At 41.3% G+C, this 17,782-nt stretch overlaps 1 protein-coding gene across 1 annotated transcript; it reads right to left on the minus strand.

Annotated features, from left to right (window-relative positions):
- Positions 1–605: 605 nt before the first annotated feature.
- On the minus strand, positions 606–16,051 carry LOC150060561 (uncharacterized protein C2orf78-like). The gene is given in 5 exon segments (XM_090337561.1): positions 606–1,940; positions 3,740–4,476; positions 9,532–9,585; positions 9,588–9,614; positions 15,991–16,051. Coding segments are annotated over 5 exon segments (2,214 nt in total).
- Positions 16,052–17,782: the final 1,731 nt, after the last annotated feature.

The following is a 17,782-nucleotide window of genomic DNA, read 5'->3' on the forward strand; positions in this document are numbered from 1 at the left end:
CCGGCTTTTTCAGTGTATGTGGTAACAAGGAATTGAACTCAGGGCTTCATGCATGCTAGGCAAGCACTCTACCACTTGCTCATGCTCCAGGCGCTGTTTTCTCCCATTTTTGAAAAGTATTTTCTAAGTAGTATTTAGAACCCAACCTTAGAAATTCAGTCTTATAACACGGCTCCATGATTCTTCTAAAAGACAAAATGACCTTTCCTTTTTTCTTCCTACTCTTGGACTCTGTTGGTTCTGATGTCTTTAATCCTCCCATGCACAATTCAAGTGCAACTTTTCTCCACCCTCAATCCAATTTCTTCTTTCAAGTTTAACTTTTGAGTCCAAACTCTATCGAAAATGAAGCCAAACTTTGCAATATCATAAAACTCAAATGGGTTCTTTATTAGTCATATATTAAATTTCATTACATTTAATCGTTCAGGTTTATTAAGTTTTGGGTATATTGTAGTAATATTATTCTACCAACATCTATGCATTTATATCCATATACTATATGCCTATATAAATGTTCATATTTATCTTTGTATATATATACATATATATTTTTATATATATATACATGGGAAAACATGTGGTACCCACAATCGCAGCAACTCTTACACTGTGTAGCCATAGTAGTGAGACACTTCCATATCTCTTTGCCTCTGAACAAAAAACTGCAGTTTCCCCAAAGCAGTGTATTGGGCAGCATTCTCACGCTCTTGCTGGGCCCGCCTTTTCATGGCTTCACGCTCTGGCCTTTGCTCCTTGGTGATGGGATTTGATACTACAGGGCCAGGAATATCGGGTTTCCTCCATGGAATTGGTTGGCGGCTGAAATCTTGGAGTAGGTACTGGTTATGAGGCTTAGGCGGTGAACGGAACTCGTTCCCAGCAGTGGAAACAGGCTTGTGCTGGACAGAAGCGCTGGATGAGGTTGAGTGGGGTTCAGGCCTAGCAACAGCAGACTGAGATACACTAGGCTGGGGAGCATTGGCCGATCCCTGTGTGTATGTATTGGTTACACTTGGCTGAGATGCTTTGGTGGAACCTCTGAGACTCGTGTTGGCAGAAGCTGGTTGAGACAGGCTGACTGCGGTAGGTTGAGCCGTGGTAGCATGAGGCCGTGCAGGGTATGGTACAGTGGGCCTCCTGGAGGCCAGAGACTGTGGCCTGTGAGGAACGGGTCGAGCCTGAGGCTTCTCTGGGGTTAGAAAAGGCAAAGGAACCAACTTGACCTTGCCAGGGGGAGGCAGCTCATCCTGGGATGGGGATGGACACTGGCTTTCACTCCTTTCCCTTTTCTTGACTTGAATGTTTCTAGGGCCTTTACCCTCATGTGGAATATCCAGCCATGATTTCATAGCAGAGTCTCGTGTGCCGCTTGCAGTTTTCTTCTCATTCTTCTTTCCTAGGGCATGAAAAACCTGCACTGACTCCCACATCTGCACGCCTAGGTTGGTTCGAGGTCTTTTGAAGGTCTCTTGGCTAAGCTCAGGGTGGCTTCTCTTGTGCTTCATCTTGGGAATACTTGCCTTCTCTTCTGCTTTCAGTTTGTTCCCTGACTGCTTGGTTTCTTCACATTTCTTGGGATTGCTTCTCCTGATCCTTTTGGGCTCATTCTGCCCATGGCTCTTTGTTTTGCTCACCCTGCTGGATGCAGGCTTTGGAGGCTGGGCTGTGTTCAGGGAAGCCTTGTCACTGGCTGGGGTGCTACACTCAGTTTCCTCTTTCTTCAGCAGGCCCCGTGGCTGCAGCTGCTGGCCTTTGGCCTCGGGAGTTCCATCCACACTTTCCAAGGCGTCGTGCTTGTTCTTGGACACTTGATCAGTGGAATACTTGGTGACCATGGAGTTTTCCTGCAGCAGAATCTCATTGATGGTGTCTGTATCTTTGATGTGGGTTATAGTAGAAATATTGGATTGCTGAAAATCTGTGAAGGAGGTGAAAATCTGGTTAAAATGAATGTCTTGACCATCACAGTGATATCTGTTAGCTACCCACTGTCACATTCCATTCCATTTGTCTCAAGACTCAGAGTATCCAAATTGGCCTTGTTCCATGTAGACTTCTCTCTTGGCCCTAAGGTTAATGTCGACCTGCAGCTGCTAAATGTCAGGTGGAGTATCCTGACTTTCTATTAGTTTCTCAAAGGCAACCAGAGGCTTTCAAACCTTGCTTTCAATTTCATCCTAATGCTTATTCTCTGTGTCTGGATTTGCTGGAGGCAAGACCAAGGTACTAGGAATGTTTACTACTGGATTGATATTGGAATGTCTCCAAAGTCAGGTGACACATGTTTCTCTCAAGGACTTCAACATTTATGCTTGTAGGACTTGGGTTGTCTGCAGTTTGTGACTGGCAAAAATTATGATTCTAGAAAGTTGTGATTCTAGAAAAGTGTATGCATTGCCATGGAAGTTTCTACTGATGTAAAGAAATCACAGCAGAAATCAGTCCCTGGTAAGTAAGATGCTCCATTTATGCACCAATGATTTAAGGGCATTGTCATCACTGAGCAAGGTGTTTCTAGCAGCTAGTTTTAAGCACCATGGACAGGATCGTGAGTTGGAAGATCGTGATAGCTACTCTATGTAAAACTTGTGCTAATTCATTGTCATTATTTCTTTTCCCCTTTCCTCTATAGAATTGTTGTCAGTGAAATAAAAATGAAAGAAGTTTTAAAAGTAGGAAATGATTTGGACATCATGTATGGGTCAGAAGTAAAGTAGTTCCTTACTGTGTTCTTGACTCTGGGTTCAAACAACAAAAAAACCAGCTTTATAAAGTGTCATCTATTTATATAGTTGTCGATTATTGCCAGTGTCCTGTAAGTAAAATAGGTGTTGATTCTCACCCTGATCTGAGAGAACGGCAAGTGAGGGGCAGTCAGGGAGGGGAGGACAGGTTTAGCATGTTTTGAGTGCATTTCTGAGCGTTGAGTGTGTGCCCATGTGCATGTGTGTGTGAGGGAGAGACGGGGAGAATAGAGAGCTAGAGAATGTGATCATGTACTGGATGCTTCTGGGACTTGAACTCAGCCTTTTTTCTTTTGCTGCTTGACTTTTCCTTAGGCCTGATGTATTCTCGCTTTTTTTAGGCATCTATTGTCTGCATTTGGGAACTGACAATGAGATGTTGAAAACACTTTGCAGGCTGACTTTGAAATTTGTTCCTCAGCTCTCAGGCTCCTGATTAGCTAGGCCACAGGCATGATTCAGTGGTGCTCAGCTTCAGGGTGGAATTCCTGCCCATGAAATATGCAAAATATATATTCTCACCTGCTTCCTTTGGGCAGGTTCTCTGCACACAGTAAAGCAAGTTTATCTGCTATTATCAAAACTAATGTTTGACATATTTTCCAATGAAAGCAAAGAACTCGAACAAGAAGGGGATTAATTAGGGAGAATGGATTGTGAGGACAATGTAGACCATGGCCTCACTGAGTGTGCTTTGGGTGGCATCTAAGAGCAGCACAGCCATATTTCCTCACTTATGTATTTACTTAATTATCCAGTGCAATTAGTGGCAGCACTGAGGTTTGAAGCAGTCAGTGCTCCACCACTGGAGCCATACCCTTGGCCCTCTGCCTCATGGCAGACATTGGAGGTCTCCTTGTGAGTGTGGTGGGTGAGACTGAGGATTTAGACTATATTTGTGGAGTAGTGGAGACTCTATGCAGATGCAGGTCAGCCCCTCCTTTTTGTGCTGCTAATCCTGTTCCTTTCTGTTGTCTGTGCTTACCTTGAACATTGGTTTCTGGGTGGTGTTGAGCAGACACAGAGTAGTAGATTCCAGAAGTGGAGACTGGTGGTGGGACATTTGCGGGCTGAACCTCTTGGAGCATCATCACGATTTCTGGCTGAGGAGCAAAGACCCTGCTCCCTGTATAGGACACAGAGCCATATGATTGCAGGCAGGGACCAGGTTCTCCAGATAACAGAGGGCCCACTGTGCTTCGGTTATAGTAGTAAATTTGACTGTTTCGTTGGCAGGGAAGTAACAAGCTACTACTCTCTTGTTGTGGGATGTGAGATAACGTCCCCTGAACCAGGCTGGCAGACAGCGATGGATACAGAGGGACTATGGCATTTGCATCCGCATATCAAGATGTCATAGTCATTGAAGGGACTGCTGTGCCCTGGTCAATGAGAGTCACTGTGAAGTCTCCCAGTGCAGAGGACTTTTTATTGTGTCCTGTGTACTCCCATTCAAAAGCACTGGCACAGGAGGAGGCGGCAGTGGAGATGTGGTTCTGGCCAGTAACCCCTGACAGCATGGGTGTGCTGGAATGTTGGCAAAGACCCGTGAGTGGCTGCAAAGAGGTGCCAGAGGTTGATGGCAGTGGCCATGCTGAAGTGAAGGCTGGGGTGGAGACTGTGGAGATGTTGCAGCTGTTGCCTGTTAGAGAAGTGGCATCGTTCTCCACAGGAAGAGGAAGCTGTAGTGAGTTTGCAGCTCCAAGTAAAGATGCATGCTGGAAATTGTCTGCAAGAAGCAAGGGGTGGTTAAAAAATGGATAAGGTTGCCCAACTCTCCCTGTTTTGGAGGAACAGCATATTGGAAGCTGGCTGTGACTGACTGGGAATGCTCTCATTCCAATAGCCACCCACATTCTTCTGATGAACTTTGCAAAGAGGTTCAACAGGAGACACCAAGTGGTTCCTGTGCTGTTTCCTAGGCAGAAGCAGGCTTCTCCTTCTTGTCCTGACTTTCCCTGAGTCACTCCTAACTGTGTCCTAGCATGTGAGCCTTTTGAATCTCAGGTATCCTCAGTGTACTTGTTAGATCACCCATTCAAGAGCAGGAAACCTAGGGGCAGAGGCCAGCCTGATTGGCTCAAGTACTTCTTTTGAATTACTATGAGCACCGTGTTCCAAAGGGTGAGCAGGTGAAGAATGCCCAGAAATCAGGAGAACTTGAACTTCCTATAAGCCAGTAGATGTTGGTCTTGAGAAAATAGTTTGCATTTTTCTTGTTATTGTGTAACCTTATCGAAACCTCTGGCCAATTTTTAGTGCTTACTTAAAACACAGACCAGAAGATAAGTAAAGTCTACAATGACCACCTCAGAGTTCCCAATATACTTTTTGTAGGAAACCTGAAACCCTCTGCTGGGTTGGGTGGCTCACTCCGGTAATCCTAGCTACTCAGGAGGCTGAGATCTGAGGATTAAGGTTCAAAATCAGCTGGAGCACAAAAAGACCTGAGACTCTTATTTCCAATTAAGCTCCAGAAAACGGGAACTGGGACTTGGCTCTAGGGTAGGATGGTAGCTCTGAGCTGAAGAGCTGAGGGATTCTCCCAGGCCCTTGTCAAAACCCATGACCCACACAAAAGAAGAAAAGGAAGGGGCCAGGAGTTTGGCCTAGTGGTTGAAGTGCTTGCCTAGCATGCATGAAGACCCGGGTTCGATTCCTTGGTACCACATACACAGAAAAAAGCTAGAAGTGGTGTTGAGGCTCAAGTGGTAGAGCTCTAGCCTTGAGAAAGTCCAAGGACAGTGCTCAGGCCCTGAGCTCGAGCCCAGGACTGGCAAAAAAAAAAGAAGACTGAGACGTTCTGAACTTCAAGTCACTCATCAATGATATATTATACATGCTGAAAACAATGATATCAGTAATAATATTGAATAATGAATGTAAGTGACATATTATACATGACTGATATGGAACAAAATAGAAAGACATTAAAGCTAATTTGGATGTATGTCAAATATTCATTATAGTATACTTACCAATAAATTAAGTGATCTTATTACATATGCAATGTTGTGAAAACAAACATTTTCTCATCTATTTCAGACAAAAACCATCACAGGATTAGAAAGTGGTTTTGAATTATATGTGTGTGTCTGTGTGTGCCTGTGTGTGTGCACGTGTGTGTGTGTGTGTGTGTGTGTGTGTGTGTGTGTGTTTTGTATTCTGGGAGTTGAACTGAAGTTGGTATAGGTGTAATGTGTGTGGAAGCAGAAAAATGCATTAAATGTAAATATTCAAGCAGTCACGCTTTGTTTTTGCTAGTCCTGTTCTTGAGCTCAGGGCCTGAGCACTGTCCTTGGACTTTCTCAAGGCCAGAGCTCTACTACTAGAGCCTCAGCACCACTTCTAGCTTTTTTCTATGTGTGTGATACCAAGGAATTGATCCTGCATCTTCATGCATGCTAGGCAAGCACTCTACCACTAGGCCAAACTCCCAGCCCCCATGCTGTTTTTAAATACAGATTTTATTCTTATACTTCTGCATGTGAAATGTTTGAAATTATACTTTCAAGATAAAATTCTGGAAAGGACTATTTTGGACAATAGGGCCTAATATGTGCTATGTAACTGTTGTATCCTGTTTACACGGTGAAAGTTTTCAGAGCTCAGAGGCTCAGAATTTCTATTTTCTGGTCTTTCTCAGCTTGTGGAAGCTGTTGAATTTCCTTAGCGAAAGCTTTCTTTCTCCACTTAAAGGCATACCACTCCAATCTGTTCTTATATCGCTCATCTCTCATTCTTCTCCCTGGATTGACAATAGTGAATCTTCCTTTTCATGAACATGGATAACTCTTCATTTACTCGACTAGTGATTTTCTCACCAAAGCTTGGTAATTTTCAGCATGTACATCTTACACATATCTTTTGTAATTATTCTAAGTATCTCATAATTTTGGTAGTATAAATGGCACTCTCAATTCAATTTCCAGTTGCTTTTTGAGAATGATTAATCATTGTCTTCTGACCCTATATCCTGGAAGTTAGGTAACTTGTTTTTTTTTTACATCATCCCTCATGCCATATACATGGTCATAATTGACATAGATCAATATTTTTGAATGTGCAGGAGACCTAGTATCCCTAGCACATGGGATAGTGTGGTTAGACAATCACTTTTTTTTTTTGCCTGTCCTGGGCTTGAGCTCAGGGCCTCGGCACTGTCCTTGGACTTTCTCAAGGCTAGAGCTCTACCACTTGAGCCTCAGGACCACTTCTGACTTTGTTTTTTTTTTTCCAATCTATGTGGTACCAAAGAATCGAACCTGGCTTTTTCGTGCATGCGAGGCAAACACTCTACCAGTAGGCCAAACTCCTAGTCCCAGACAATCACTTTTGTCAGGACATTAATACCAGATTGGACAATATAGCACAAATGTAGAAAAGAAAAAATCAGAACAAAGAAAGACAAACCAAAATGATTTCTCTAAATATCATACCTCAATGTAAAGATAGTAATTGTTCTAGCTGGGTATTTAAATCAATTTAGTATAAATAGCAGCATCAAAAAATCTTTAAAAACCGTTTGAAATGGGAATTAATGCACCATCTATCTGGCAAATATCATGTAACCCTTATATAACAGTAAAAAATACATATATAAACGTTTGAAAACGAATCTGAGAAAAATATTGATACAAATGTAAAATAAACACTTAGAAGTCTATCATTATCATCATTATTACAGCTTTTAGTTGAAACCTGCTTCTGATACAAATTAGAATACTTTATTAAAAAATGCATGTTCAGCTCTCATGATTCAAGGCTGTAATCCTAACTACTGGAGCTTGAGGTTTGAAAATTATTATTTCAAGCCAGTCCTTCCCATAAAGTCTGTAGGACTCTTATTAACGGTTAAATATCAAAACCTGGAATTGGAGACCTGATGAGTTGTAGAGCTCTACCTATAAGCTAAAAAGCTCAGAGACAGTGTCAAGCTTGGAGTTTAAATCTTGGTATTCATACAAACACACACACACACACACACATACACACACACACACACACACACACACACACACTTCCATGAAGTCTAAATATAAGAATGAAAAGTAATGTTGAAATATATTACAGAACCTTCTGTGTAATCCCTCTCAAGAAATATTCCTTAAAATAATTTGGAATACATATCTAAAATGTTTACATTGGAAACTGTCAAGGCTCAGTAGCTCCCTTCTCTAATCCTGTTTGGGAAACAGTCTGCTGGACAGTGGTTTGAGATCCATCTAGGCTGGTTACTGAACACCTCATCTCAATCAAAGAAGCCCTCTGTTAGTAGATCATGACTGTGGCCCAAGGTACAAGAGAGTCCTTCCTAGGTGGTAGGATCATGGTTCAAGATTTGCCTGACCTAAAATTTCATATCTTCAAAAAAAACCTAAGTAAAACAAAGAAAGCTAAAGGAGTGGCTGGCACCTGTGCCGGCCCTAAGTTAGTCAGGTTGACAAAAGGCTCGTTCAAAGCATCATCTGTATTCAGAGTCAACGACAAAAAAAACAAACACATAACAAACCTAAAGCAGGAACCAGCTAAAAGTGACATCTCAGAAACTGCTTTTAATGATTCTCTGTTTTAACCTTAGTTGGCTTTTGGTCCATCAATGTGGCTAACACTAACTTCATTTTGCCTGGCTCTGGTTAGATTGCCCTCGGTTTTCTGTGTGTGGATTTAAAAATGTTTGATCCTCTTCAACATTCTATTGAAACCACCGCTGTTTTCTTGAGAATGTCTCCATGCTCTTCATGTCTTTGGCTCTGTCTTATTTCTCATCACCTTCTTCATCTTTTCTTCACCTCTAGTTCCTGGTGAACCTTTCCTTCTAGATCATCTGCCTCGTTCTAGTCCCGTCATCCCCTCTCTCTTCCTGTTTTTCTCTTTACCTTGTCTGAGCAGAAATATGGAAACACACACTATGCTTAAATTTACGACATTTGATATAAACGTAACTATATAGACATCAAAACCTATGACTCTAGAGACATAATGTTTTATTTCATAAATTAATATGTTTCTATGACATACAATCCCTTAGCCTAGTTTTGATTAAGTTCTAAATACTAAGTCCCAGTGATTGTAAATAGAGATTCCCTCCTGGAACACTTGTTGGTTAAACTTGTCATTTAAAATATGATGTAAAAATCAATGTTAATAAATTCTCCAATTAAAAAAATTTTACTACATTTGAAATACCAAAGTGGAACTAATTTTTAGAGGATATTGTTAAAAATGAAGTATCTTGGTATAGGGATTTCAACACGACTAGGTTTCCTTCTCCATTAGTTTGTTTAAAATTGACTCTCTGAAGAAATCTGTAGCTTCATTCTCCATTCATAAATGTCATTAAAAATACAGTGCTGGAGGGCCGGGAGTTTGGCCTAATAGTAGAGTGCTTGCCTAGCATGCATGAAGACCTGGGATCGATTCCTCGGTACCCCACATACATAGCAAAAAGCTGGAAGTGGTGCTGAGGCTCAAGTGGTAGACTGCTAGCCTTGAGAAAGTCCAAGGACAGTGCTCAAGCCCTGAGCTCAAGCCCAAGACGGGCAAAAAAAAAATACAGTGCTGGAAAACAAAGCTATCACAAGATAAACAATTCATTTTCTTCATGTTGCAGACAAAGCACAGATTTTTGTCACAAAGTAAATCATGTGGCTAAGTCATATATACCTAGTAAACATCACAGCCCAACATTTCTAATTCAATACTTGAAGCTGTTTTCATTCTACTATTAAATTTAGGGAGCAGGGGAGTCTAATGAAAACTCTAAATCCCTTTTTCTTCTTACCTGACATACTGAGACAATGGGTAATATCAACTGGAGAAACAAGGGATGAAGAATGACACTAGAGGATGTGTGCGTAGCTGAAGCTAAAGAGCAAGAGTGTGTCCAGTACGGAGCTCACTGGACACTGGTCACTAGCGATGATCCAAATATACGCATGGACGATGCCATGGAAACCCCAAGATTCTACCAAGTAGTGATAGGTTCAGTGGGAGAATGATGTCATTACTCAGGCAGTTGAAAGGCCTGGAGTAGCCAATCACAACATCAGAATCTGAACCAGAAGCTGGGTTTGGGTAGAGAATGGCAGGAGAGCTCTAGTAGCTCTCTAATGCTTGATCTTTGGTGACTTGAGGTCCTGCAAGACAGACAGGAAATCCCCTTTCGTCTACGTTCTTATATTGAGGACATCACCTCAGTGTTTCTCACCAATGTTCATTAATAGTTATTTTTAATTTGCTTATTTTGCTTTCTATATTATATGATAATTACATATTGCATATATAGTTCACATGTTTGAGGGATAAGGAAAGGGACTTTGAGATTGAAAACTTCATTGTTCTGAAACCGTTTAGTTGAGCCATTTGAATTTTCAAATAGTAGAAGCAGAATGAAAGAGCTTTTACCTAGTTGAAGAGTAGTGTTGATGATACCTTGTAGAGGATGATGTCATCTAAGGCACTTGCTTTCTAGTTTCTTGCCCCTGAAATCCTTATTCTGGGTTGTTCTAGCCATGTTGGACTTGGATCCCTCTTTATATTTCTCTTGTTCACTTAGGAACTGGTTCTTGGAAAACCTATTAGGTTTTGCATTCTTTTTTATTTCATTTTAAAACTTAATTTACTTTATTCTTATTGTAGTGGTGGTATACAGAGGTATTGCAATTACACAAGTCAGGTAATAAGTATATTTCCATTTATACAGTATCTTCCCTTCCCTCATGCTCTCCCAGTCCCTCTTGTCTCTATCCACAAGTTATGTAGCTCACTTTCGTTGGTGTCCAGTGGGCTCCACTGCTGTTTTTGTCATTTTACCCTTGAGTTCTGTACACCTCCCAAACCCTTCTGAAGAGGTATACTTGAATACACCATACATAAGGTAAAGAAGACAGATCATCAAAAATTAAAAACTAAACAAAAGAAAGGGGGAAAAAGCATGTTTCTTCCCTCCACCTTTTGGAGTTCATTTCTGAATTTTATATGAATAAAAAGAGGCACATGGGCTTTGCATTTTTGTTTCTCTCCTAATGGTGCCCTCTTTTGTTCTCAATGTTTGTGATTATCTAGAATCCTTTCTAATTTATATCCCAATGCATTTTAGATCTCATTTTTGCACATCCAAAAGAATATGCACGATTTGTGTCTCTGAGTTTGGCTTAGCTCACCTAACATGGTTTGTTCTAGTTCTATTTCCTTGCAGATGATATTACTTTATTCTTCCTAATGGCTGTGTAAAATTCCATTGTGTATAGGTACCACATAGTTTGGATCCACTCATCTATTGTGGGGCATCTGAGTTGCTCTATATCTTGCCTATTATGAATAGCGAAGCAATAAAAACGGTCTGTGTTTAGTTTTTTTGAGGAACCTCCATACTGCTGTTCAGAGAGGTTGTACTGCTTTACATTCCCACCAATATGTAGAAGAGTTACTTTCCCCCCAAGATTTCCACCAATATTTGCAGTTCAAATTCACAATGTTGGACAATCTGACAGGGGTGAGATGGAATTTCAGAGTTGTTTTAATTTGCGTTTCCTTTATGGCCAGGGTTGATGAGCATTTCCTCAAGTGTATCTTTGCCATTCTCACCTCTTCTGAGAAATCTCTACTTAGCTCTCTTGCCCATTAAGTGATTGCTTTATAAGGTTTGGTAGGGGTTGGTTTCTTAAGCTCTTTGCGTATATTGGATATGAGGACTTTCATATATGGCTTGAAAAGGAAGATCTTTTCCCAGCAATCCTTTTTTTTTTTTTGCCACTTCTTTGGCTTGAACTCAGGGTCTGGGCACCATCCATGGGCTTCTTTTGCTTAAAGCTAGCACTCTATCACTTGAGCCACAGCACCCCTTTTGGCTATTTCTGTTTATATGGTACTGAGGAATCCAACTCAGGGTTTCATGCATGTGTGGCAAGCACTGTACCACTAAGCCACATTCCAGTCTACTTGTAGTTTTTGAATGGCTGATTGGAGATAAGAATCTCACAAGGACTTTTTTTTGGGGGCCAGTCCTGGGGCTTGAAGTCAGGGCCTGAGCTTTCTCAAGGCTAGAGCTCTACCACTTGAGCCACAGCACCAGTTCTGTCTTTTCTACATATGTGGTACCGAGGAATCGAACCCAGGTCTTCGTGCATGCTAGGCAAGCACTCTACCACTAGGCCAAACTCCAGGCCCCACCCAGCAATTCTTTTTTTTAATTTTTTATTGTAATTAATAAAAATTTTACATGATATTTGCCAGATAGAAGGTGCATTAATTCACATACATTGATACACTTTCACATGTCTTGGTACCCATTACCCTCCTCCCCACCCCCCACCCGTGTGGTTTCCCCCCCCCCACCAATTCTTTTATAGTTTATTTTTTTTTCTGGATTCTGTGCCTTGAGCTTTTTTGATCAAGGCTGTGCTCTATTGCTTAAGCCATAGTACCACTTCTGGCTCGTGGCTTAACTGTACATAAGAGTCTTGTCACAGACTTTCTTAACTGGGATGGCTTTGAACTGTGGTCTTCCTGAGTAGCTATGATTACAGGCATGAGCCCCTAGTACACCACGAGTTGTGCATTCTCATACTCATAGATGTCAACTCCTAGAGATACAGGTCTCTTTTTTGCATAGCCCTGATACTTTGAAAAGTAGAAGCAAATACTAAAGAAATGGAAAACACAGAGGAAGGCAGACTTCTGTCTGACTTAAAAGGCTTTTATTGTAAAGATGATATACATAGGGGTTACAGTTACTTAAGTCAGGTAACGAGTACATTTCCTTTTGAACAGTGTTACCGCCTCCCTCATTCTCCCCCGGGTTTGCCTTCTCCCCACTTGAAGTTATATTGTTCATTTCCAACATAGTGTCTAGTCCGTGTCACTGCTAAATTGGCTTACCCTTTATCTCACCATTTCTGTGCTTCTTCCAGTGATAGCCAGACCAGTCCCCACAATTTGTGTCAGAAGAAAAGGAATGAATATGGAATCCAAGATAAAAAGGATGTCATTCTAGTTGAAATTAACTGGTTTTACTTAACATGAAACTATCAATCATATTCTGGAGCAAGGCTCCTATTGCAAACTCTACATAGTAATCTATTGGTTTGTGTACTTATAGTTGCTGAGAAACATTGCACAGAAAACCAACTAGCGTTACCTTTCTACAATTGTGATGATTATTTCTATGTCAAGATGACTTTACTCCTGCCTAGGTAAATCAGTACTATCCATGGTAATAACTGGCTCAACCTCATGAGGCCTGACCTCTCGAGCCTACATCTCCAGCCCAGCTTCTGTGATATTCCCCAAGTCTCTGCATGTTTTCTGTATTGGGTAGACAGCATATGAGTAGGCCATCTGTTCAGATTGTTAGCAGAGTCCACAGCTACTGTAGAGGCATATACACAAGACACATTTATTATAGAAACAATCTTTGTTTTCATTCTTGTGTATATTTTTATTATCTTTAAATAGTTGTACAAAGGCAGTATCAACCATCCATTTCCCATCAAGAGCTCCAGAAATCAAACCAATGGCTTAGTGATTGTCTATTTTAAGAAGATGGAGTCATAGGATGTTCATTTGGGATGTTCATGTGTGACATGAGGTGTGGGACATCACAGACCAGCATTCCACATTTTGTCTTGAAAGTAGCAAAAGAGCCAGGTGCTGGTGGCTCATGTCTGTAATCCTAGCTACTGAAGAGGCTGAGATCAGAGGATCACAGTTTCAAAGAAGCCTGGGTACCATAGTCGAGGAGACTCTTATCTCCAATTAACCACCAGAAAACTGGAATGGCACTGTGGCTCAGAGACAATGCCCAAGGCCTGAGTTCAAACCCCTCGATCAAAAAAAAAAAAATCAAATAGCATTTTCCCATTGGGTATGATCCAACTAAGGCTGTGCTGTATTGATGAAATCTACTCTCTTAGATACTATAGTTACAATACCTGGTCATGTGAGACATTCCACCAATGCTGGTTAAAAGGATGGGGGATCCATGAGGGATGGTATTTATTTATTTATTTATTTATGAGCCAGTCCTGTAGACTGAGCTCAGGGCCTTAGCACTGTCTTTGGGCTTTCTCAAGGCTGAAGCTCTAGCACTTGAGCCACAGCACCACTTCTCCCGTTTTCTATGTATGTGGTACCAAGGAATCAAACCCGGGTCTTTGTGCTTGCTAGGGAAGCACTCTACTGCTAGGGCAAACTCCAGACCTGGTCCATGAGCATTTTTGTTCATGATCAGACCTCTACTGAAACTGCAACTCTCATTTGTGATTAACTAGAGATAAGAGCCCAAGGGGCTTTCATGCCCAAGCTGATTTCCAACCCCAGTCCTCTGATCTCAGCTTCCTGACTTGCAAGAGTTAGAAGCAGAAATCTTTTCATTTGGTTGGTGGGAAAGATTTGTTAATAATTTAATGTGAAGTATAAATGTGCTCAATTGTAAGTTGCAAACCAATATGATATTAGGGATTTCTTTTCACTTTCATGTTTATTGAAATTTTATAATCAGGGAAGTTTTTCATAATTGTCAATGTTTGTTGTAACATTGCCGCCTTGACAATGTCAAAGGTACTGATCAGTTTCTTTTGTGCCGTTATATATACATTTGTTCATTTCTTTTCATCTCTCTTTTTTTTTCTTTGCCAGTCCTCGACTTGAGTTCAGGGCCTGAGCGCTGTCCTTGGACTTTCTCAAGGCTAGAGCTCTACCACTTGAGCCTCAGCACCACTTCCAGCTTTTTTCATGTATGTGGTACCGAGGAATCGAACCTGGGCCTTAGTGCATGCTGGGCAAGCACTCTACCACTAGGCCAAACTCCCGGCCCTCTTTTCATCTGTTTTTTTTGAAATTTAAAAATTTTTACTGTTAGGGTGATTTACAGAGGGGTTACAATCAGATAAATCAGTTAATGAGTACATTGCCTTTTAAACAGGATTATCTGCTCCCTCATTATCTCCCAGTTTTTCCCCTTTCCTCTTCCCTGCCCCTGCCAGATTATAGAGTTCATTTCCAACAGTGGCTAGTGAGTCTCACTGCTGAATTGGTTTAGCCTTTGTCCTACTGCTTTCCCTTCTCCTCCCCAAACCAAATGAACGTATATATAATACAAAGGATACATATATTTAAAAAAATTGTGACAAAAGAGAATATACCAAGGAGAAAAAAGAAAGAAAAAAAAGAAAGAATTGCAAACAGTACAATAAAAAAATCTCTTGATTCCATTTCTTGGAGTTCATTTTGATCCTAGAGAACGTTCTATGATCATACGTACATAGCTATTGAGCCCTTGTGATCCTCTCCTAAGAACAGCTTCCGGTCCATTATATGATGAGTTGTCTCTGTCCCAGTGTAGCCAGGTGGCCTGTGGGCTCCATCCCTGGTGTTTACGTTCCTCCTAGAGGTACGTGGATAGGTCCAGGGCTGCAGCCACTGCTGTTGTGACTGCTGGCACAATCAGTGTACGTGGGTACTGAATTCTGTCTTCTTATGCGAGCAGTTTATAATTTTCTTCTTTGGTATAAATCTCTGTATAAAGAATAGCTACGTTGGAGTGACTGTCTAGATGTGAAAAGCTTGATGGGACCCTCAAGTTCTGCTTCCTCAGGGGACTTAGTTGGGTCAGTTATCCATCTGCCATCTTCTCCAAAATTCAACGTTTTAAAATCAATTTATTCAATTGTAACGGCTTTGTGAAAATGACTAGTAGGAGAAATGATACACATTCAGGTGTGTAAAAGTAGGGAGGTACTGGTGAACCATTCTAATAATCCTCAGGAAGCTGGGACCCGAGGATAGTGGTAGAAGTAGATATGGATCAAGTGACTGTGCATTGGCCTCAAGTATGAGTAAAAAACAATGCAATATAGACTACATTTGGTTTCATTCTGAAAATGTACTATTGTGCCTCTGACTAGTGTACGTCTAAATGGTGTGATGAATTATATTTCAGGAAAGTTTTTTGTTTTATTGTGTGGGTCCTGTGGTTTGAACTCAGGGTCTGAGCACTCCCTCTGAGCTTTTCTGGCTTAAAGCCAGGTCTCAACCATATCAGCCAGAGCTCTTCTTTTGGCTTTTTGATGGTAAATTAGAAATAAGTGTCACACAAAATTATGCCACAGGAATGATCATTCCTGCATAGGCTGTCATTGAAGAGCAATCCTCAGTCCGCAGCCTCTGCGCTAGCTAGGAATACAGGCAGGAGCCAATGGCTCAAGAAATTGTTTTCAGCACAATTTAGTAAGCTTCCTACAATGATCCTCCACCCTGTGTCCTTCTACTCGGTTCTCCTTTCCTGTCCTCTCAGTCGCCATCGCCCACTCCCCATCCAGCTGTGCCTCTTGTGGCCTCTGAAGTGGAACACAGGGCCCTGCAGCTTGACTGCAGTGACTCACTGCTGTGCCTGTGCAAATGCCTGTCTCCCTGGGGTTCTCCTGAAATAGACACTAGGAGCAGATTTTGCTTGTGCTGGTCCTTTGCGGCGAGTGGTTTGGGAACCAGCAAGGCAAGAAGGAGCACTGCAGGACACATTTAGTGTTTTGTCTACTTCACATATTTGATCTTGTACACCCATTAACTCCAGATCCTCAGTTGGGAAATTTAGGTTGGAAATCTGGGTGCACTTGCATTCTCTGAGGAATTCAGACACTCAGGCCTCCATTGGAGGCCTCGACCTTTGAATTTAATGTGATCCCAGCCCACAGCTGAACCTCACAAATCAAGTGGACCAGTGATACTAGCCCTGTGTGTTTAGTGATTAATTGAAGTATTATAGCACATCTTGCTGCCCTGAATAATTAAATGGGTACTGAATAAATAAATAAATGATCCTAAATGATGAGGCCATTCTCAGGGTGGACTTTATGCTACTTTGCTTCACTGACTAGGCCCCAGGATAGCCTTTGTCCCCAGGATAACCATGAGCTCTTGGCTCTAATGTGGTAGATTTCTCTCATATCATGCATTTGCCTTTTCTTCTTCTCATCTTAGATAACTGCATCGTGTGTGTGTGTGTGTGTGTGTGTGTGTGTGTGTGTGTGTGTGTGTGCCAATACTGGGGGTAGAATTGAGGGCCAGTGTGTTTCACTTATCTTTTTCACTCAGTGCTACTGTAAACTTCCCTTTCCACTCTATGCTGCTCAAATTACAATGAGCTTATGACTTATTTGTCTGCCATTGCTGCCTTAGAGTCTCAGTATTCATCTCTCAGTCTCTTGATTGGCTAGGATTACAAGGAAGAGCCATGACCACCTGGCTTCAAAGTGTGTGGGTCCCCTGCTTCACCTGCCCCCTAAAGCTCAACATCTTTCACAGTACCCCAGAGCCTTTTACTGTACTTTTTCTTGCCACTCCTAGAGCTTGATCTCAGCACCTGAACACTGCCCTTGGGCTTCTTTTGCTCAAGGCTAGCATTCTAACAGTTGAGCCACTGGGTGATTTCCGGCTTTTTCAGTGTATGTGGTAACAAGGAATTGAACTCAGGGCTTCATGCATGCTAGGCAAGCACTCTACCACTTGCTCATGCTCCAGGCGCTGTTTTCTCCCATTTTTGAAAAGTATTTTCTAAGTAGTATTTAGAACCCAACCTTAGAAATTCAGTCTTATAACACGGCTCCATGATTCTTCTAAAAGACAAAATGACCTTTCCTTTTTTCTTCCTACTCTTGGACTCTGTTGGTTCTGATGTCTTTAATCCTCCCATGCACAATTCAAGTGCAACTTTTCTCCACCCTCAATCCAATTTCTTCTTTCAAGTTTAACTTTTGAGTCCAAACTCTATCCAAAATGAAGCCAAACTTTGCAATATCATAAAACTCAAATGGGTTCTTTATTAGTCATATATTAAATTTCATTACATTTAATCGTTCAGGTTTATTAAGTTTTGGGTATATTGTAGTAATATTATTCTACCAACATCTATGCATTTATATCCATATACTATATGCCTATATAAATGTTCATATTTATCTTTGTATATATATACATATATATTTTTATATATATATACATGGGAAAACATGTGGTACCCACAATCGCAGCAACTC

The sequence above is a fragment of the Megascapheus bottae genome, chromosome 7 (genome assembly GCF_031878675.1).
Source record: "Megascapheus bottae isolate mThoBot1 chromosome 7, mThoBot2.hap1, whole genome shotgun sequence".
NCBI lineage: Eukaryota > Metazoa > Chordata > Mammalia > Rodentia > Geomyidae > Megascapheus > Megascapheus bottae.